Source organism: Labrus bergylta, chromosome 19 (genome assembly GCF_963930695.1).
Source record: "Labrus bergylta chromosome 19, fLabBer1.1, whole genome shotgun sequence".
NCBI classification, from domain to species: domain Eukaryota; kingdom Metazoa; phylum Chordata; class Actinopteri; order Labriformes; family Labridae; genus Labrus; species Labrus bergylta.
In genome coordinates, this window is record NC_089213.1 from 7729414 (window position 1) to 7752177 (window position 22764).

At 43.0% G+C, this 22764-nt stretch overlaps 1 protein-coding gene across 2 annotated transcripts; it reads right to left on the bottom strand.

The window, feature by feature from the left end:
• Positions 1–856: 856 nt before the first annotated feature.
• glcci1a (glucocorticoid induced 1a) lies at positions 857–22608 on the bottom strand. 2 transcript variants are annotated; one of them, XM_020638645.3, is made up of 8 exons: positions 22005–22608; positions 12800–12951; positions 9558–9647; positions 5932–6084; positions 5095–5244; positions 4793–5003; positions 4427–4547; positions 857–4013 (listed from the first exon to the last, which is right to left on the bottom strand). In XM_020638645.3, the coding sequence occupies exons 1-8, from the start codon at positions 22372–22374 to the stop codon at positions 3716–3718; spliced, it is 1545 nt and encodes a 514-aa protein (XP_020494301.2). In that variant the 5' UTR covers positions 22375–22608; the 3' UTR covers positions 857–3715. The 2 variants fall into 2 exon arrangements, with proteins under 2 accessions (XP_020494301.2, XP_020494300.2); XM_020638644.3 differs by having other exon boundaries at positions 5095–5247; positions 22005–22607.
• Positions 22609–22764: the final 156 nt, after the last annotated feature.

The window sequence follows — 22764 nt, forward strand, 5'->3', positions numbered from 1 at the left end:
GCACTGCGTCTTCCTCAGAGTCAAACAGTGCGGGTACCGATTTCAGACTCATCGCTCATTGGTTGGGAAGTGGGAGGTAAGCCGACAGTTAACTGATACTGTGACAGCACTCACATATAACATCCCATCCAAAGTGTGATAATATTTACAATATTTATGAGGACTACCTTAATTCCTCATTGAGTCCTTATGGTTTACCATATATGGTATGCTAAGGTTTCTGTCTCCTAAAGGACGTTTTTCCTTTCCACTGTAACTTTGCTTAATGTTGCTTAGTGATGTACTCAGGGTGGATTAATATTGTTGTTTTTTTGTAGATAATATGACAGTGAGGTCTTTTACCTGCTCTTTTGTAAAGTTTCTTGAGATAACGTCTGTTATGCATTAGATTTAAAAATAAAAAAGATTGACGGGGTTGAGGCTGCATGGGGATCCAATTCAATTTGAATATAACTGGGGAGGGGCGGCAGAAGCTCCGTCTCTAGGGACTTGGTTTGAAAACCAGAGGGTTGCCGGTTTTAGGCCCAGTGCAGACAAAGTCTAGAATTTGGTCTGGTAGCTGGAGAGGTGCCACAGCTTGAGGCGCCCCTGAGCAAGGCACCAAACCCCCAACCAGCTCAGGAGCGCTCGCTGTGGGCCCCTCCCTCTGACATCCCTCCATTAGTGCACGGTCATAGGATCATGTTTGTGCCTGTGTGTGCGCATGTTCAACAACAGAGTGTAAAACTGAATTTCCCCTCGCAGGATTAGTCAAATATATCTTCTACCTAACTAAATGAATAAATGTAAAAAGTGAATGCGATAAAGTGATGACTTGCTTGAAAGCACAAACACCAAAAAAAAAAGTGGACAAAACAACCAATAGTTTTTTTTATTGCCATTGTGCATGATCTTTGACACCGCAGGTTACACAGGGAGTATCGTGTGGTGAGTCGATGAACACTCGGACCTGCATGTGATGTGCTCTGCTCGCTCTCAGGGCTGGTTTTGGATCTGTTGATGGCTTTAGCAACAATCTGCTTGCTGATCCAGCCGCCATGCTCAAAACCAAAGTAATGCAGGATGAGACGCTTGTGTCAAAGAACGGACAACATCCGGGAGGACAACACCTTTTTTTTTTTTTTTTCTTTTTTTTTTTAATCCCTATTATTGCACACATCTAGTTTACCAATGCCGAGTATATGTGGGACATTGGGAAAGCCACAGCTCTTGGTAAGGTGCTGAAACGTCTCAAGAAACCACAACATTGCATTGAGCCGCTTTTAAAAGCCACATATATACAAAATATGAATGAGCGTCAATGCAGGGAGTCCACAAGCACACCAGATACCAAAATAAATGTGGGTTATAGTTCACTCTTGCAAATGAAAGGTGTGGATCATTTACACTTGGGCGGGGGGGTCGATGCTCATTGACAGCCGAGAGGACGGTGTTCAGCGCAGAGTACATGAGATGTTTTTCGAGTATGAACAGACAGACAGTGAGAGGGAGGCAGGCAGGCAGGCCACTGTGGCCCTTTCATCTGTGAATCACAAACACATGAAGGCGCTGCGACCAAACGTCTCTCCGCTGCGGCGCGTCTCCGATCAAAAGGCTGAGAGATATTTTTAGGAGCGAAAGCATCGTGAGTCTATTTTCTGTCTCGGGTGCTAAACTCTTATGGAATGCTTTAAATGGAATAGCAACATTTGGATTATCAGAACAGTCTTTAAGTTGTTTTTTTTTTTTAAAGTGCAGGTTGGAGTTTAAAGTTGTACAAACACTTTTCTTGATTGGCCCTGAAATAGTTTCTGTCTTGTGCAGCGAGTGTGTAGCTTCATGCACTGAACATACACAACACAACAAGAGAGCCGGGGTTAAATCAGAGTTCACGTGCAGAGACTGGAGGTGAACAGAGAGTGGTGCTGGTTCCTCCTGTCTCATTTAACCCCCTGTACAGCTTCATATCTGTGTTGTAATCTATCGTCTGCTCTGTGATTCTCCCCCCCTTCAATGTCAACATGTGAGCAGAGACGAGGTGAATCACAAGCCTCCAATGTAAAGAAGTATAAGACAATACGCCTATGAAGCAGGCAGGGTTGTTCATGTGCAACAAAGAAATATATCAGTGTACATCGAGTTGTAGTCCCTACATCGTGATACATATCCATTCTAATGCAGTCCTACATTTTGATCGTGGTGCACATATTTTTAAATTTTAAATCTACTCTTAATTTCTTTTTACCACTAGGGGGCAGCAGAACAAGCTGAAAACACCAGATGAATACCCAGTTTCACTGTGGATATATTCTTGATTAAGTCAGTGTTTAAGTTGAATTCCTGTTTTTTTTAAACATAAGTTGGGGTCTACATGGCTCATACCTACAACCCTTTTTTATTATTTTTTTAAAGTGGAGCAGGAAACAGAGGGAGAGGATGGACCTTTCTCATAATTGTGGGGTTTGAAGAGCAGGCTAGTGTTATTTAGTGTGGTCAAGTGTATTCGGCATAATATATGACCTCTAAGGTAAATGATGAAACTGCTTCTTTGGCCACAGAAATTAGGTTTGCATTCAGATTTTTTTTCCAGCTCATAAAAAGTGATTGTACAACTGAACCTCCAACCTGCACCGAACGCTTCAGTTTGATTGTTTCTTCACATGACGGTTCTGCAGGCTCGTCCACTTCTGGTCCACTATCAACAAATCACACACACCTTCTTCAAGCAAAAAAAAAAAACAACAACAACAACAGCTGCATATCATCCAAGAGTCTGTCCAGCGTGTTTCAACACACACACACACACACACACACACACACACACACACACCCAGTGGTCAGTGCAATCAGTCACAGTGTGTGTGGCCCGTCCCGTCCCGTCCCGACCCCCACCACCGACCCTTCAGCCTCACACTCTGCTCTCAGACCGCACTCTGGAACTAAAGGAATGATTCGTCTGGGAATGAGAGAAACCAGGAAAACCAATGAAACCTGTTCTGCAGATCTTTGTATGGACACACACGCACACACACACGCAAACACACACAAACACACACAAACACACACACACACCAGATTACCTGAGTACACACTCTGATTGTGAAATTACCTGAAGCGCGCGGCCAGATGCAGACGCTGTGCAACCAAATATGCGGCCATTTTGACTTTTTTTTCCTCTTTTTTTGTTGTCTCTTTAGAGCGGGTTTACCAATGACACCTCGATCGTGTAAACAGAATCCTGAATAGTACAGCTGTTCCTCCCGTTCGCTTTGTCGCACAGCAATACACGGTTTTGGATTTTCTTCTTTTGAAACGAGCATTTCTTTCTTTTCATAGAGATATATGTGTATATATACGTTTAGAGAGCTTATTCATACTGTGAATGTTGAAACTGAACACAATAACACATAATTTAATCAGAAATATACTACCAGTTTAAAATGCATGCCCCTCCCCCCATCCATAGTGCTCCGATGCCTGCACGTAACCATCAGCTCCTCCTCTGCCAACGACCGAACGCAGGACAAACAACGAGGTGGCGAGTCTTTGTAGTGGCGGTGGTGGTTGTTGGGACATTGTTGCTACGTCATGCAGAGATAGAAGGGGGGGGGGGAGGGGGTCAGCACAGAGAGACAGAGCCCCCCCCCCTCCCCAGCGGAGCAGAGGGAGGTGTTGGTGGGACAGTCAGTGGTGATGCTCGGTGGATCCCGAAGCCAGAGGCCAGCTCTGCTCAGGTCTAGCTGATGGCCGGGCTGTCTGTGGGGGGGTCTGAGGTCTCTGAGGGCGAGCCGGGCTCCTCCGGGGGGTCGTCTGTGCTGGTGCTCGTGGAGACCTGAGTCGGGGCGCCGTACAGCGACGTGGCCCCCTGCGGCTCCGTGTCGTCCTCGTCCTCCTCGGGTTGCGAGGCCGGGTTGAGGTGCAGGGAGCCGGGGAGTCTGACGGGGCAGAACGCCGAGCCCGTCGGGATGAAGTTGACCTTGTTTTTGTCGGGGCAGGAGAAGAGCGGGACCGACGCTGATGCTGACTGTCTGGAGCTGCAGAGAAACGAGCACAAGGTCAGTGAGGGGGTGCAGCGAGGTTACAGACCTGTAGACCCTCTAAATTCTAGAATATTCCTGCAGGTCAATAAAAACTGGCAAAATAAAAAAGACAAAGTTGTTTCTTTCATGAAACACAACTTTATCTTTGATTGGATATTTTTAGTCAGGCATTTATTTCTGAAGACTTTTGAAGCCTTGCAGAGTTTTTCTTCAGAGACCATGACACATTCTTCCCCCCCCCCCCCCCCCCTTCTGTCCAACAAGGTCTACCAAGAACTTTGACTTTGTTGTCTGTTTTTTTTTTTTTTTTTTTTACACACTGGGAAGCATTGTGCTGAATGTAGAGCAGGCGCTCTGGGGTGCGATGAGGTTAAGTAAGTTGAACACACGCATCAAACAGTGTTTACCTCTGTTCGTCAAAAGCTTTAATCTTCTCACAGCCCTCTGGCGGCTCTCGCTTGAACATGTAGCTGTTGTTTGGTTTGGGCGAGGAGGCGAACTTGGGCAGAGGTGAGCTGCTTCCACTGTCTGAACACAGAGATAGAGAGAGAGAGAGAGAGACAGGCTGAAAGAAGTCTACATCAACAGATTGTAAAAAAAATGATTCTGTAGCATTCTGAAGTCCATCACTCATCAGTGTAGAAATCAATTTAAGCTGTTCAACTGGAACAAATCTACCATCTACTTTTTCACTCTCTCTCTTCAACTGCATTCAAAGATAATCCTCAACATCTGGGGTTAACAGAGAAGGTCAAACATTGGACTCTGTTTACCTTTATCCCGGTCGTAGAGTAGTTCTTCTGTGGAGTAAGGACTGCCGTCATGTGATCCTGGGGGGCAGGCGGGCGAGGGGCAGGGCGACAGGCTGGAGCAGCTGCTGGACCGCCCGGGGGCTGAGGGGGTCTGGGTGTCCACGCTGCGGGTGCTGCTGCTGCGCTGCTGAGGCTGGAAGGGTGCCCTCCGGCCGTCAGGGACCTCCAGAGACTGCAGAGGAGGGAGCAGTGATCAGAGGTGAGACGAAATTTAAAAAAAAACACACACAGGTTCACTGAAACATCATGGAACAGAGCCCCACCTTCAGCTCCTCTTTCTCTCCGTTGTCTTTGATGAAGACCTTCTCCAGCTCGTGGTTGATGCCCTCCATGCTGCTGGGCACCCTGGAGATGGAGGGCTTTGGCACCGTGATGTTGGACAGCGGCATCTGAGCCGACTTCGACATGGAAAACTGCTGCAGAGGGACGACACGTGTGAAGTTACTTCATTTTCTAACCGATAGCCCGGCGGTTAAGTCGCCCCCGCCCCAGGTACAGAGGCTATACTGTACAGGTAGTCCTCTTTTCAGCAGCTGTGGGTTCAAATCCCACCTGGGCGCTTTGTTGCATTTGCCTCCCAAAGTTTCCTGTCTCCCTTCAGCCGTCCTATCTAAAAAAAAATATCTTCTCCATATCCACTCAGGTCATCAGGTGGAGGTCTTTTAGCCGTACCCAGAATTAGATGAAAGTCCGGAGAGGGGGGGCCTTCAGTTGTTGTGGTCTCTAGAACAAACTACCTGCTGACATGAGGTCCATCACTACTGTCTCTACTTTTGGAGCAAAAAAACTCAAAGCCTCTATCTATTCTCCCAAAAATACCAATATGAATGTGTGTGAGTGTGTGTATACGATCACTTGTGTGGGTAGCTGGGTATTGATGTGTGCTTTGTGGTGTGTATGACTTTATTGATTTGATGCCTGTGTCTTATTCATGACTGTGGAAACATGTTTTTTTTGTTTTTATCATCGATGTAAAGCACACTGAGCTTACCTCTTATGAAATGGGATTTATAAATTCAACTGCTATTGCTAAATCTGCTCTGCCCCATTGAGGTCCTGAAAAAAAAAAAAAGATAATAATTCTAGCAGGTGCACACTACCTGATAGAGGCTGCCTGTGGACGTGTGATTGGTGGGGCTGGTCAGGGCGCTGTAGGTGATGGTGGTGTACTGGAGGGGGGACAGGCGCTCTCTCTCTTTACTGTGACGTCCTCCTTGTTTGCCGCGCTGGAGCTGCTGCCGGAGCTTCGCGATCTGCCGGAAACACAAGAGGCAGAAACAGGGGATGTAAAGATGCATCAGCTGGGTGACAAAAGTTATCACATTATTAACTGTTTTATAAAGTGACACCAAACATGGTTACAGTAAACCTAAAAAAATGGAGGGGCATTTCCCAACACTCTCCACCAGGTGTCACTGTTTCCACTGCAGCTGGCAGAGAGTACACATGCACCCTCTGCTCTCGCTGTTATTTCATTTTACCCTGGTTTTGCCTCGGACAAAGGCAAAATATATCAATCAGATTTTGTTTTCATTTGTCAAAGACTTTCAGCGTGATGGATTTGTACCTTACGTTGTAAATGTTTCTCAATCTGTTAAAGTCCCTCTGAAATCCAACAAACAAAAACAAACAAGGGGTGATAAGTGAAGAGTTTTCAGAGGGGAGATGAAACAACTCGCACAGTCCTACAAGCAGACTTCAAACTGTTGATGTGTTTACAGTGTCAGAGGAACTCCCTGTCCTCCTATGAACAGCCCTGCTGGAGAACATGTCTGTACATATCCCCTCACACACACACTGTCCTTCCTCAGAAACACAACACATGCAGCACTTATCAATGCCGGCTCTGTGTGAACCGCCTGTTATGTGATCCTGATCTTTGGGCCTCTGAACCAGTCACACAGTGGAGTCCTGAACGGTTTTGTTTCCCTCGCAGCCTTCACTGAGGCCGTGCACTTCTCAGGTTTTCTCTCAGCTGCGAGAGCTCTGACCTGAAACTGCAGAGGGCTGAAACAAAAGTGTCTCAGCTCAATATTTTGATTTCATGCAATACTTTCTGAAGCTACAATTTGAACATTCAAACAGAAGAAAAAGTTCTTTTAAAGGGGACATGTGATGAAAAATCCACTTCTACAGTGTTTCTGAACATATATTTGGGTAACCCGAGTGTCTCCCGACCCAAAAGTGTGAAATGAACCCATCCAGTCCTTTGTTTGTGCGCTGCATAAGTCTTGCAACACAGATCAGACACTCAAGGAACTGCAGGATTTTGCACTTCCACATCGTCTTAATTTATGAATACCTGAGGTGGGGGGGGGTGGAGTCTGCAATGCCTATGACAAAACAGACAGAGCAGGTTTTCCATGACCATCCATGACCTCCAGTGACTGCCTACCAATTTTGACATCACTCAGACAGTTTTGTTGCATCGACTTTCATTGTCGGCCCTTTGTGTTCTGCTCGTGGACGTAGAAAGGACTAGCATTTGCTGGTTTTCCTCACTTCCATTTCCCTTCTTTTCCACTGATGGCTTAGCTAAGCAGTGAATACAGTGATTTACCTCACAGGCTCTTCCACTGCCCATGAAAAAGTGCTTAGGTCTCCAAAAAGCTGCAGACAATGGGCAGATTGAGCCAAAGGTGCCAGAAACACCACAAAAATTAGGGCCAATTAAACCACAGAAGGCTTGACATTTGATGTCAGCGTGCTGGTTCAGGGCTCTTAGACTTCCATCAGCACCTATAGGAGCCACTGCGCAGACAACAAAACTTCTCTGGCAGGACATCTTAAAATATGTAGAAGTTTTGCACATTCATGTCTGGTGTGTTTCTCAGCAGCAGCAGCTGCACAGTGTAGGTCTGCAGACCTCCCTTTTGCTCCAAGCAGCTTATCTATTGACATCTGTGGATTTGATGTCTCGGCTGCTCCTCCTCTGCAGCCCTGTAACTCAGTAACGTGGCTGTGCACACATTACCGAGCACTGCTGAGCTGTCATCCGGCCGGCCCTCATTGTTTCCTCTGTCTGCTGCAGCAGGCAGAGAGGAGCCAGCTGGGGCTTGGCTGACCATAAATTGCACTGGGTTATGGTCGTTTCAAAGAGGGGAAGTGAGTAGTTAGGAGGGAGATAGCGTTATCTGCCACCTCCCTGCTGCTGCTACGCTGGAGCTGAGAGGGGCCGATAAGTGCCACGCTGGGTGCAGCTTCAGAGGACGCACGCGTGTGTCACTGCATGCACGCCTTCAGCGCCATAAAGACACAATACCAGACCTGTGATGTCACACGGGAGGTGACACAGCCCGAAGGAAACGTCAATAAGAATGTGCTTCAGTCGCTTTTATACAACACTCGTTCCATCTTCATCAGCAATAGCATCAGGAGATGAGAAACGACTTCTTGAAATAACCTTGTTACAAATGTTTCTGAAAGTATGACATCAGTTTTAAAGAAGCTAATCATTGTGGGGCATCCCTTCTTGCACATGTTTCAGTTTCAAAGGTTTGAGCCTTACTGTTTTTAAAGGAGGCTGTAACAAATATAAAAAAGCTGCATCATGTCGAGTTAACGTTCACCTCAGAACATCGACACCACAATCAACAAAACATCCTCCAAGCAATGATAAGTTTCATATAAGAAAACACACTTTTCTTTTTGAGCTTTGACAATGTTGAACTCAGTCCAGATGCATTCTGCAGTTGTATGCGTATCTTATCCCTTTACAGCGACTCAGCACCTGCATTGATTAAGGATGTAACGATTCACTCAACTCACGATACGATACATGATACTGGGTTGAGGATACAATTCTCTCAGGATTTATTTTACTGAATAAGACTGTAGACAGATGATGAGTGAAAAAGATTCCTTTAGGAGCTGCTAACCCGCTTGTCATTGTGGTTTGGCCTTTTAATGTTTTTTTTTTCTCTCTCAACAAGGGGAGGTGATTGGAGCTTCTCCTTGTGGTGTGGATTAAATGCTGCATCATGTTGGTTGTTCTATTTGTGTATTTCTCTGACAGCTTTTGTCTCGTCTGTTATCTTCTCACCTCTTTCATTTTCTGTCTTGGGGGAAGCCAAAATGCTTCCACAACCTCCGATTTAAAAGACGGTGGTGCGTCCTCAATTTCTAAATCTTGCTCTACAGCTGCTGACGCTCACCATATTACTGCGATTCATTTTTCAGAGTGCCGATGTGAATCTTGACACCTCTGAATCGATTTATCACGATTTTACAATTCATCTTTACACCCCTAGCATTGATTGGTAGCTAATTATTTTAGACCATGATGTCACAATAGACCATGAATCCAAAGATCACATGCATGGATCGACTGTGATCATTTGTTACTTGTGGTTGTTTTCGCAGTACGTTTTTTGAAAGACGCCACAAGACAATACAGAGACCACTTGAAAACAATTCCTGATGTGGGTGTCAGTGCCTGATGTCATACTGGGCTGCATGACCACCTCAAACTTTTGAGTTTTGGAGCATTTACCCGTCAACACGGCAAAGAAAAACACCGCCTGCACTATCTGGACATCAAACTGAATAATCCAAAGTTACAGCAGCTCAGTGAGCTTTCTTACATTTTCAGTGTCAGACCTTAAAACCTCTTCCAGAGAACACTTCATCTCCTCTTAACAGTGGAGCAAACACTTGGATGTACAGAGAATAAATGCTAACTAAAGAGTTCAGGCTACATGTATCAGTATTAATATCAGTGTCATGCCTCTTTGAGCTGGTCGGCGCTGCCCCAGGACGCAGAGCGCTGGTGGGTGCTCCTCTTCTCTCCAGTCTCGTCACTCCAACATCCAGGAGTCTGAAAGAACATCACAGAAACACATTCATTTAAAGTAGATGGATCTGGGTGGTGAGTGGTTACTTTGTGCGCCCCATGTGCAGAGGCTGTTGTCCTTGGAGCAGACAGACGGGCCCCGGTTTGAATCTGACCTGTGGAAACTTTCCTGCATGTCATTCCCCACTCTCTCTCTCTCTCTCTGATTTCAGATTCTGTCCTATCTCTCCAATAAAGACATAAAAAGCCCAAAAATAAATCTTTCCAGTACAACTTTCTGGGGTGCTGCACACTTTGTTTTTACATACTTTATTATTTACTTCATACAATTATTATATTTATTATTACACTCTGTTATTGAGAGACATGGGGTTCGGTGCCTTGCTCAAGGGGACCTCAGCAGAACTCAGAAAGTGACCTGGCACCTCTCCAGCTACCAGACCAACTTCTAAATTTTGGTCTGCATCAGGTGACGAACCGGCGACCCTCCAGTTCCCAACCAAAATCCTTCCAGACTGAGGTAATGCCCCCCAAACCTCACTGACTTTTTAAGACTTCTTAAGGATCTGCAGGAAACCCTGAAACATTTTTCTCATCGAGACTAAAAGATCATTCTGCTTTATTATAATTCTGTTGTTGTAGTTCTGTTCCCACTAGAGAACTGTTCCAGAAGAAAACGACTCCAGTAACGGATGATGAATGTGACAGATTCATAGAGAAAGCATGGACACACACACACACACACACACACACACACACACACACACACACACACACACACACACACACACACACACACACACACACACACACACACACACACACACACACACACACACACACACACACACACACACACACACACACACACACACACACACACACCAGTGAAAGCTGAGCTGGGCTCAGTGACAAAGTGAGAGAGAGCACTTCACTGAACTGTCTCATCCAAGAAAACACACACACACACACACACACACACACACACACACACACACACACACACACACACACACACACACACACACACACACACACACACACACACACACACACACACACACACACACACACACACACACACACACACACACACACACACACACACACACACACACACACACACACACACACACACACACACTACAAGCTCTCCATCCAACACCCAGAGGAAACTGGACCGCTGTCTTTCTCGTCTCACTCTGACCTAATGGTCATTTGATTACATCAGAGCAGCGAGCCAGCGAGTACAACCTCAGCAGCACAAACTCTGAATACTCAAGCTGAATTATTGTAAGTACTTACAATTGTGTCCTATGTCTACTGTATCCTACATTTTATTAACCGTTTTAATAATGATGTTGACAAAGACTGCTTGATCTTGCCTCCATAACATGAGGAAAATATGTTCAATATTTGCATAAACGTCCAGCCACTACCAAATTAAATACTCGGCCCTTTTTTAAATGTTAACGTCGGTTCTGGATAGCTGTTCTTAAATCTGTCCACTCGCTCTTCTTTATGCATGTCGAGCAGATTTCATCTCAGACTCTTCTCTGTTCAGTGACTGACTGCTGCGGAGCTAACGCTAGCTAGCAAGTATTGTGCAGGTTCCAGATTTTAAAAGGGGAAGACATCCCTGCGCATAAAACGATTCATCGAACAGTACCACACACACACACACACACACACACACACACACACACACACACATACAGACTCGAACAATCAGGCCTTTGTGTCTCTTCAAGAGTTAATAATAAACGGTGAACTGAGAGCAAACAGGTCATCAGGCTTTTGAAGCTCCACAGATGCGTAGGTGGGAAATGTCACAGTGTGGCACAGGATGTAAGGAACATTGTGTGTGTGTGTGTGTGTTAGTGCAGGGACATCTATGGTTCAGCAGCAGGCGGCCGATCACAGGTCAGGGAGGTGTGGGCACAAATTAAGGTCAAGAATGACACAGAGCACTTCCACCATCAATGCATGAGAAATAAGATCGTACCGAAGTTCGACAGTCCAAGTGAACGCTGAAATAAATCCATGGAGAGGATTCAAACACACACGACCCAAAAGGATGTGATCCACCCTGGTATGGTGCAGGATGGGTCATGAGTTATGACTATTCAAATGGTCATTAATATGGAAAAAAGTATTCAAATGGCTGTAACACATTTGAAAGCTGACTGCTAACCGACAATTACAAAAGAAGAAGAAAGCATCAGGGTCACGGGACAGAAAAACAGCTGTGGCACTTTGAGATTTGCAGAGACGTCGACAGTTCTGTGTCAAAAACACTCAACAAAAAGTTTAAGAAAATTAGTTCAAGTGTAACTTGACATGGAAAAACTAGGATAACATAAGTCTTTAACAACTATGCATTTGAGAGCCAGGCATCCAGCAGAAGATGCATCCACAGAACAATCAGAGGCAAGCTTCATCACTGCACAAAGTTTGATGTTTGATTTGAGCAGCTACGTGAAGTATGAAGCCTGATACATACAGAGTAATGGTGTATGATAGAGTAATTCTAACAGCAAGAGAAATGATTCATGTCTGTGTATTATATATTGTAAATGCAATTTTTTTTTTATACCCGTTACCTATTTTTTGACATTTAAAATAAAACTCACATCGATGTGATTAAGTAAACAGTTCTGCGAGTGTTTGCTAGCGTGGATCAAATAACGGTCGAATAGATGCCAGTGAATATCAGGAAGTATTTTTATCTATTTCCCATCCCTAGCATGAATCGAACACTGAAGAGTAGCTGTAGACACTTTAAAGTCTGATGAATCACACAGTCATCACTCAGACTGCAGCAGATGAAACCCGAGACTTTTTTTTGTGTGAAACCCTTTCTTTTATAAGTTTGCAATGAGCAGAGTGATCTTGCAAACTACCTGAAAAGCCACGTGTTGGAAGCAGATGGTTTGGCATCTTCTTGCACATCGAGCCACAGGAAACGTGGCCCTTTGGCAATTTAATGTCAAGCCTATGTAACATGCAAACTGATTCATTCATATAATCTTACAATGACGGGCTGGAAGCTGCATCACCTGCTCTATCTGAACTGTCATGGTCTCTTTATTCTGATTCTAAAATGCTCCATAAATATTCTCGTCTCTGCAGGGGAAGGTGTATAGCATGACACATTCAAATGAGAAGAGGCTCACCTGTGTGGATTTATCTTTCATACAAGATGGGTAGTGCACATGGGGGTCACGAGGCCACTGCCCGGTGAGGTAGGGCCCTGCGATAGTGCCCAGGGAGGAAGTCCGCCAAATGGCCCCCGAGCTCCGCACCTGCTGGGGTTTTGTCCTTTCAACTGCACAGATTTAAAAAAAAAAGAAGAAGAAAGACACAGGGCAACATTAGCTTAATGGAACAGAAACACCAGCAGTGAGTCGTGAGAAGAATCAGCTGAATATATGCGCTAACTCTACGCAGCTTTTAGCATCTCTAAAATCACTGTCTGGGTTTGTTTTGTGTTCATTCAGTCAAAAGCAGACCAACAGCAGACCCCTAACATCAGCTGGTGAGTAGAACTGAAGATTTGCTGCACTCAGCGGAGTGATATTTCCAGGACGAGCTGTATGTGCGAATGCAAACAGGCAAGTTTTTCCACTCGGACTTCTCCCGGAGTTTCTCCGTCCAGACCCCTAGTATTTTTTCTGCAGAAAGTCCGAGTGAGCAGCAGGACATTCTCCGGAGAATTCACCTTGAGCCAATGGGCGTGACATTTCTATACTGTGACTGCTGCACGGTGCATAGAGTGTATGCATTAGACCCCTACAATCTCCATGCACGTAATTAAACGGCTGCATTATGTCTTACCTCTTGAATGTGATCATTTACAGTTCTGACAACTGAGCTGGAAAAATGAACAGACTTTTTTTAGCTCCAACGATTTCCAGATACGTTTATCATAATAAATCAGAGTGAAGTTCCAGTGACGGACGGAAACATCATCCACGGAAACACATTTTATAAGCACAACATGGTCACACACATGGGGTTTAGGACAACAGACCTCATGCACCATCCCATGTGTACTCTCACACGATGCCTGATCCAGCCAATGTTCCAGTTGTAATCTGGTGTCCTCCTGGTTTCTGGTCCAACATTAGAGAATCCTATTAAACCAGGTAAGGGGGCCAGGTCACTTACTATAAATCCATAGGATTACAAGTACACTCCAGGGACTAAATAAGTCTTGGCCATGACCCTTCAAGTGTTTTAAGAAGCTCAACGAAGTACCAAAGAATTGCACCAGAGGAAGGATATGCTCTTCTCTCACGCAGTCTTTCTTCTGTCACTATTGCTCCATTTACAAAGACTTTTCTAGACCAGCACTTACGCAGATCTACTGAAAAGTATCATGCACAGAAAACTCTGTGTTTAGCTTGTAAAAGTCTGGAATTACGGTGTCTTTAAAATAGCAGCTTTTTATGATTTGAATCTTTAATGAGGATCTCTCAGTGCAGCAAAGCCTGATATCGTCCTCGTCCTGTGGACTCATAGTGCTGCTGGCAGGCAGTTAATCCCTTTCACCTTGTAACCGAGCTGTAAATCATCCCTGATTACACAGGCTGTACTTACACATTTGTGGTTAGGGCACACCGGCATAAGGTCAGGTACACATTTACTAAGATACTGGCTAGCTAAACAGCTTCCCTCTCTGACATTAGGATATTTTTATATCGGGAACCATGTAGGAGAAAATAGTTTATCATTTATTTATATAATGCCATGGTTTGATAGCCTTGTCGTGATATATAAGTGATAGTATTATTTATAATAAAAATAAAAGAGGTCCAAGAATAGACCCTTGCGGGACACCTTAACATTTAATTTAATACACGCCCTCTTACGATAACTACTTTTGTCATCAAATTGTCCTTGAAATTATTTGGATAACTAATGTTCTTCTGGACATAAATACAAAAAAAAATCATCACAAGCTCTGAACACCAGCTCACTAGAACTGCTAAAGAAAACCAAAACACAGAAAACAAACGAACAAAAATAAAACCACCACACCCAGAGCAGAACCGATAAGCTCCAGCACACAGGTAGAGAAAAGTTTATTCTAGTGTCATGAAATGTTGACAACAAACAAAATGAGACATAATCAAGGTATCATGACAGGCCTTTTTGATAAAATACTAGACAATGATTGTCCTATAGCTGTATTAAATCCTTGCTTAAAAGCACAACAGTGCAGTGCTTTATCATGGTCTAAATCCAAGCCCATTTGCCTCTATAAAGGACTCACAACTTAACTAGGGTCTAAACAAAGTTATGTAATCAGGAAAGCTTTTAACATAGAGCCTATATATAGCAGGACAATCTGAGTAGCACGCTGTACATTTGGACATACAGTGTTAGTTTAAAAGCACTGTTGATGATGCTGCAGCTGAAAGCGCACTAAGGAGAAGCAGAAGTTATACCTATTGTAAATATCAGGAATATATTGATAATTGTTGGTCCAACATTACCCCAAAAAAAAGGCAGAAACATGTGTAGATATTTTGCTTACCCAGCTTCTTCTGTATTTCAAAACCTGTCTATTTAAACCAGCCAGATCATAAACGTTAGACTTTGGGATGCACAGTAAAGTAATAAAAATGAACTGCACACAAAACCTCAAATCATTTACAAGGTTTCTTGAATGGTTGTGACCCTGCTGGCTCAGATCAATGACTAAAACTGAAACAAAAACTACTTCCTGACATGATGTGTGGTTACATAACCTCAGAGAGTGATCAGAGTTACACTACGCAGCTGCAGCTTTCATCACAACACTGACGAAAAACAGACACTCCTGATTTGTGCAAGACATTTCATCAGGAGCTTAAGGAGTTTTTGACATGTCGAGTAAATCGCCTCTTATAGACACACTTTTATTCTTTGAAAGTAGAGATTAAAAGTGTGTGAGACATTAGTTATTCATCTCTGTTTTCACCACTTAAACTTTTATGTTTTTGCCCAGTTTTTATTGCTTTTTGTAGAGATTATACTTTTCTGGCATAGTCACTGCATGATTCCGCTTGGCACACCAAACCACCAGCAATTTGCATTCTAAACTACACATTTTAGGCATGAATTAAATGCATGTTTTCCCTCTTTGCATGTTGCTAGTTTTTAATTGACAGAAAATATCTGAACGTAAATGATAAGTGTCAGAGTTCAACCCAAAAAGTACTAAAACTTCAAACCAAAAAGTCGTTTATATCTGGAGTTTTGTCATTACTGATTGGGAAAAACACAATTAGAATTTGACACTTCATTTTCTATCATCCTTGGTTGTAATAAGGAGGTAGATACACTATTTTCACACAGAGATTATTTTCTTCTTTGGAGTCAATCTCAGGTTTGTAGCTGATATGTTGTTGAAATTTTAAAATTCAAGGTACAAAGCATATTTCAAAAACTAATTAAGAAGACATGATGATAAGTTTTTGCCCTGCACCTACGTGATAAAAACTAAACATATTTCAACTCAGTGAATCATAACTGATAAGCAAATGTCAACAAATGTCATAACAAAGAGCTACTGTTTATACCGCTATAAAAGCATCGCTATTGTAAGAAGACTTCCAGGTAAACGTAAGACTGACAACTGAATCTACACTTGACATCGCAACTACGAAAAAAACAAACAAGAAAAGTTGATGAATCATATCTCACCCATATCTTGGCCTGTACAATGGTGGTTAGTAAAGAGAGTCACACTCCCTCCTTTTGCCACATCCTACCTGTGTGAGGTCGGTTTTTTCTTCAGTTGCCTCATTCAGGACAAAAAAAGGTGGCCATTGAAAATGAACTAAAAGTGGCAGTGTGACAGCTGAACCTGTAGCACAAAACAAGCCCAAATCAGTCTTTCAAATTATTGCAGGACTGATTAATTCATTATTTTAAAGGAGTTGTTTATCTTCACAGGGTCAGGTTTTAAAAAACATATTTAAAGCTGTTCCTGTTGTTACTTCTTAAAATATGTGGAAGTTTCATGTTGCAGTTTGATTTTTAATTGCTTCCTCAGATGAAAATATTTTCAGAAAAAGTTTGGTAACCATTGGTCAACGAGTAGCTGACTGGTTTAAGAAAAATTGCAAATACCTGCACACAGACTTGTACACTTTGGGCACAGACTTGTAAACTGTTGGCACAGATTTTATTTTATTTTGGCTTACGTGAGGTTTTGCAGTGCTAGTACAAAATTCTGATGAATCAGGAAGCAGTGACTTAATAACCATGTGTCAGATGATAAAATTCTCTTTTTTTAAAAACACCTGCCATGTCAGGGTAACAGTAGGCAAAAGTTCAGCCAAAATCAATACCTGTTTGGTGGTAGGTCCAAGGCAGACACCAAATATTGGGTAATTTCTGTTTTAATTATGGGAGAATTGCAAGAAATCTGCACACTGTCGAAATTGCACAAATACATTGACAACGTGTCAGTAACGCTGCCAATGTGTTTGTGCAATTTAGACCAGTGTGTTCTAACCATTTTTCTTGAAGCCTCCCCCTAATTGTATCTAAAAAGTCTTAACATGGGCCTGATTATGATGCAACATCCGTAGATAAAAGGAGAATCTGTTTGAAAGGAGTTCTAACTTTTGATTTTGAGTTGCATTAGAACGATAAATGACTTGATTTGACTTTTACATCAGAGAGTTAAAAGTTCATTTAAGGGGGGTTGAAGGCAAACCTGCTACATTTATCAAATTACTAGTTTCCACATACTGAAGCAACAAGTACCTCGAGGATTGTCAGAAAGGTTGAGCAAGTACTAAACATGGAACACGTCCATCTGCTGACTAGTTCTGACCATCTGTCATTGTGACATGTACTCATTGTTGTAACCCTACAGTCACATTTGTGGTTACAGGTCACACTGGGATCAGAACCAAACAAGCACGAGGACAAAGACATCCATAGATAACTCTGCCATCATACAAACTTCTTTCTCTAAACTTATCAGAACAGAAACACACTCTGTCGTAGGTTAGCTGTCGAATGAAATGTGAATTCTGTCACTTTGCAGATGATAGTGTGTTCTTTATGTCCAATAGGGTTCCAACGATACGGTGTTATCCTGATACTTGAGACGCGATTCGATATTATTGCGGTTCTAAACATTTTGCAATATGCTGAGAATTGCGATACAATATTGCCATGGTGATGTGTTTGTGGTGTTTTATTCTGGATTTGGTGTTATTTGTGTGTTTTTCCTCTCCTATTTCTGTTTTCTCTCTGGCCGTGTGTGTGTGTGTGTGTGTGTGTGTGTGTGTGTGTGTGTGTGTGTGTGTGTGTGTGTGTGTGTGTGTGTGTGTGTGTGTGTGTGTGTGTGTGTGTGTGCGCAGTGGAGGGCGAGGCAGAGCTGAGCTGGGTCTCTGTAACCAGGAGCACCTGGTTCTCGTTAGGTCGTCACTCCTGCCATAAAGACACCACTCCTGTGCCAGATTATCCCTTTGCAGTTGGTACACAGTCTCTCACTACTAGCGTTACCGTTGTAAAGTTGTTGGAGTGATTTTTGTTCACATGTTTCAATCGTGGTCTGACCTATTTTGTCTTGTGTGCAGCCTGCCTGTGAGCCTCACCGCCTCACCGAGTTCCTGTGGTTTCGTTTGGCCTTGCTGCCTGAATAATTTTTGCCACAACCTGCCTTAAACCTTTTTTTTTTACAACAATATACATTAAACACCTTAAAGACTGACTTTGTGTCTGTTTCTGCATCCTGGAGTCCAAACTCTAAAACTCTAACATAACACAATAAATCACATTGTGTTCACAAAATAAAACTAAATCAATAACTGTCTTGTCAAGTAAGAAAACATTCTCAGTCTATTCATCTCACTTCACTCTTTTTATTTCTGTCCAATGGGAGTAAAGCCCACAGACTGAGTGATCGACACTGTGATTAAAGTCAAACTCTGTCTGATGCTGCATGCTCCTCACAACCTGAACTCTTGGTATTTCAGTCTAATCCAACTGAACTGGACATAGGACTGGGTGATAAAACGATAACGATAATTATTGCCATGTCATTTTTTCTCTCAATAAAAATATGAAAAATGTTCAATAAAAGTTCAATAAATTAAACCTGTAATAACAACCCCCAAACACTGGGAAAGGCGGGGGCGCAACTTAAACGGTAGTTGCCACCCGACATTAAAGACGATATAATATCACAACGCAAAATATCGTAATACTTTGCAGTATCCATCCCCCCCCCCGCCACCTCTAATGTCCAATATTTAAAAATGCTTTTAAAAAGTGTGATATAGCCATGCTTAAAGAATCACATCATTAACTGCTGCATTGTGATTCATATCATATTGACAGATTCTAGTCTCAACCCTAGAGTCCTGAGTCTTATTTGTTTTTGTATCACAGCCAACAGGATCTTTGTCTTCTAAACTTGAACTGGGATAAAATGAGCTTTAAAACATGCAAAGACACACAACACTGTTTGTGGAGGCGTACAAAGTTTCCACAGCTGCCAGTATGTGTTACGAAAGTCTTGGCTAATGCTGCTTAATTCATCGTTATCTTCATGTGAGGATTTACAATAAACACATTTCAAACGTCAGAATTTTTTGTAACAAGTAAGAACAATTGTTTTGCAGAAACAAGCAATGCTTTCTCACTCAGCATGTGTACATTTAGCATGCGTGTAGAATGGAGAAATGAGTGTAATGTTCATGCTTTCACACCATGCTGATGCAGTGAGATGAAGCTAAAGCTAGCTGTCAGCTAGCCTCATTTATTGGTGCTAATTTAGTGGCTTTTGGATTCAGGAGGAACACATTACAAAGACAGACCTGAAGTCACTAATGATCACCAAAATATCTCAACTAAAAAATGATTTTGTGATGAAAATAGTGATCTGAATATGGCAGATTGATTATTATCTAAATGTCTGAAAGAAAACTTTGAAGTTATGTGTTTTTAGCCTTTGGATGTACGAGAGTGAATTCATTAAATGGCTATAGGGATGCACCGATGCATCGATTTCGACTTCAGTATCGGCCGATATCGAAATCAGCACATCGGCAAATAACGAATGTCATGAAATGATGTCAGTAGCCGATGTTTGTTGTCCTCAAATCAATTTAATGCATCCAGTACACCAACTACTGATTCAGAGAATCGTTTTTTTCATTGTCAAAACACGAGAAGAAATGGTGGGATTGTGAGTCTTACACCAAAAGAAACCATAACTAGGGATGTAATGGTTCACTCAACTCATGATACGATACTGGGTTCATGATACGACTCCCTCATGATTTATTTTACAAAATGAGACTGAAGACAAATTACGAGATTACTGAAAAAGATTCCTTTAATTTTTTTTCACGAAAACAACAATGCACCTCGTAATCTCTTTGGCTCTTGCGCTCATTTGGGCGAGCGAGGCTGCAAAACCCGCTTGTTGGCATGGTTTTGCCTCTGCAGCTGCCATGACAACGCCTGCTTGTTACAACCAACCGCCTCGGCTCTACAGCTGCTGACGCTCACGATAATTACTGCGTTTCATTTTCCAGAGTACCGATGTGAACCTTGACACCTTTGAACGGATTTTTAACTGCCTCACGATTAATCTTTACTTCCCTAGTCATGACACAAACATCGGTATTGGCATCGGCCCTGATTTTCCCCAATCGGTGCATCTCTAGTCCTATGGTGTTATTGTAAGTGGATTGCGGAACCTTGAATTTAATTTAATCATAAAATATTCAGGCAGACATTGCATAGTTACATTATTTATGTTAAAACAATTATTCTATCTATCTATAAGTAAGTGATGACCGTAGCTTCCTTCTGGAGGTTTCTAGCCGCTGTCATTGTTAAGCAAAGGTCATCTTTAGTTGTAGTTGGCAGGGGTCCATGCTCAGTGCCACCCTGATCCAAATATCCTGAACACACCACTGTTACCGTCATGATGCCTCAGAGTGTAAATACTCAAAGTAAAGAGCATGTGAAAGCATGTTATATCTTACTCTAGAGGCGCTCTTCACAAAAGTATGCAGTAAACATGTAGTAACCAGGACACATGCTGAATGTTTGCAGCATTGTGCAAATGCCATACATAATTTAGTGTATTTGAAAGATAATTAAATTCCTGTTGCTGACATGTCTTCTGGTCTGATAATGTGTTCCAAGTAGTATTTCTGCATGCATGCATGTAGTTACAGAGGCTGGCCTGCTTGCCCAGAGGGCTCTGTTTATGTCTCACTGACTGCTAGGCCCCAATGTTGCCATAGAAGCCAAAGAGAGCTACCAGCTGACGACATGTTGTTGTTTTTTTTCCCTTTTCAATGATGGTAAACAACCCCAATGCAACGAATTAATAAATAAGCTTTTGATTTTGATTACATATTCTGAAAATCTGGCTAATCATCCGTATCATGTAGCACAGTGAAGCCCTGTTTATCCTCGACAGAGTAGCTGCATCATCACTACACAGGCATCCATGTCCTGACATATTCACCCTCATCATAACAAGGATAACATCTGTGTGATGCATTTACGACTGCATGAGCTAATATCAAAATATTTCCATTAAGTCACCATTTTTAAAAGGCAAGACACTGAAATATAAAACACAAAAATAGCCCAATATGTGCTGTGCTGGACAATATATACTGCTAATATGATGCACAGTGGAGCTAAGCTGCATGACATTTTGTGGAAAAATGGCAATAATATGCCTCTTCACGGTGTTTTTATTGAGAGGCATCAGCTCCCTTATGTATTATGACCCAATTAGCAGGCTAGCCATCTAGCCTAGCACCTTGGAAGCTAGTTCCGTCGTAGTTACAGAGAACGGCTGGCTACGTTGAACCTGCTACGGAAAACCTGCAATTTAAGGTAGTTTGGCTTTCTGGACAAGTTTACTGAGATTTAAACATCTTGCACCTCTCCTCTGAATAATGACAGCCAGCTTAAAAATTCGGCGTTATTATACTTTTATAAACTGCTCTCTTTTGTATATAAATCTAATCTATTCGCCACTTACTCGCGTCTCTAATCAAAACAACGTGGCGCCTGATGACGACTTGTGGGAACACTTCTAAAATTGGAGATTTTAATCTAATGTCATGTTTGATGGTGAATCACACGTACGCCGAATTTAGTAGCAGCACGTACTGGCTCGAAAAAACTTCTAATCTAGTTTGTGAATGCATGTTTTGTGTTCATGGGTCGCCAAATTCACTCACTTGTCGGATTTGTTAAGCTGGTTTTGCGCGACGCACGGAGGGTTAGCACCGAGCTATCTGCACGAAGATGGGGTGCATCAAAGAGGAAATGCATTTACTTTAAAATAAATAAATAAATAAATAAAAAAAATTAAAAAAAAGACAGGATTACCTTTGGGGGGAGGCGAGAGGGGAGAGCGTTCAGGTGAGCTCCTGCTGTCCGGCGGTGACAGTCTCTGCTTGGGGACCAGCCTGCCGTCCGAGGAGCCGCTTCCACTCGGGTTGGCGGGACTGGAGCAACGGGACGTCGTCGGTCCTCCTGAGTTGCTCCCGGCTGCTGCTGAGAAGGAGGAGGAGGAGGAAACGGAGCGGGTTGGGCTGTGCTGATTTCCACGCAAAAGCTGGTACGGCACCGTGGCGCGGATAGGATGTAACCGGACCGCGGTGCTGCTGCTGCTGCTGCTGCAGGAGGCTGGCGGGGATCCGCTGTGTGTTACCCGCTGCAGGGATGACGAGCTGGCTTCTGCTGTTGATGCTGACATAACGTCCAGCTTATAAAGTTTGTTTATGTAACAACACGAGTGGTAAAAGTGCAACGTCGTGTTATTACGCTCATTACGGCACTTTACAGAATTGTAAATGCGCAAACGACCCGCGCGTAATCCATTTTTTTTTTTTTAACAAACTTTCTCAAAGTTACTGAAGTTTTCTTCACTCTCTATTTGTTTTCACATTTCCGAGTAGACAAACAGCACTTAATAAACGACTAAACTACAACAACCCCCCCCCCCCCCACACACCCCCCCCAAATAAAGTCGTTATTACCGCGTTACTTTGATAATTTGGTCACTTCTGTCTTTCTCGCACCTCAGTCCCCTGCCTCTATTTCCAAAACAACAGCTGTCAATTTAAAACTACAGTCAGAGGGAGGT

Excerpts from the sequence above, each read along its gene's own strand:
- glcci1a (XM_020638644.3), bottom strand. The coding sequence starts at position 22,374 with ATGTCAGCATCAACAGCAGAAGCCAGCTCGTCATCCCTGCAGCGGGTA. Across the intron at positions 5,248-5,931 it reads CCACAGGCAGCCTCTATCAG|CAGTTTTCCATGTCGAAGTC; the intron begins GTAGTGTGCACC and ends GTCCCTCTGCAG. Across the intron at positions 5,004-5,094 it reads GAGAGAAAGAGGAGCTGAAG|TCTCTGGAGGTCCCTGACGG; the intron begins GTGGGGCTCTGT and ends CCTCCTCTGCAG.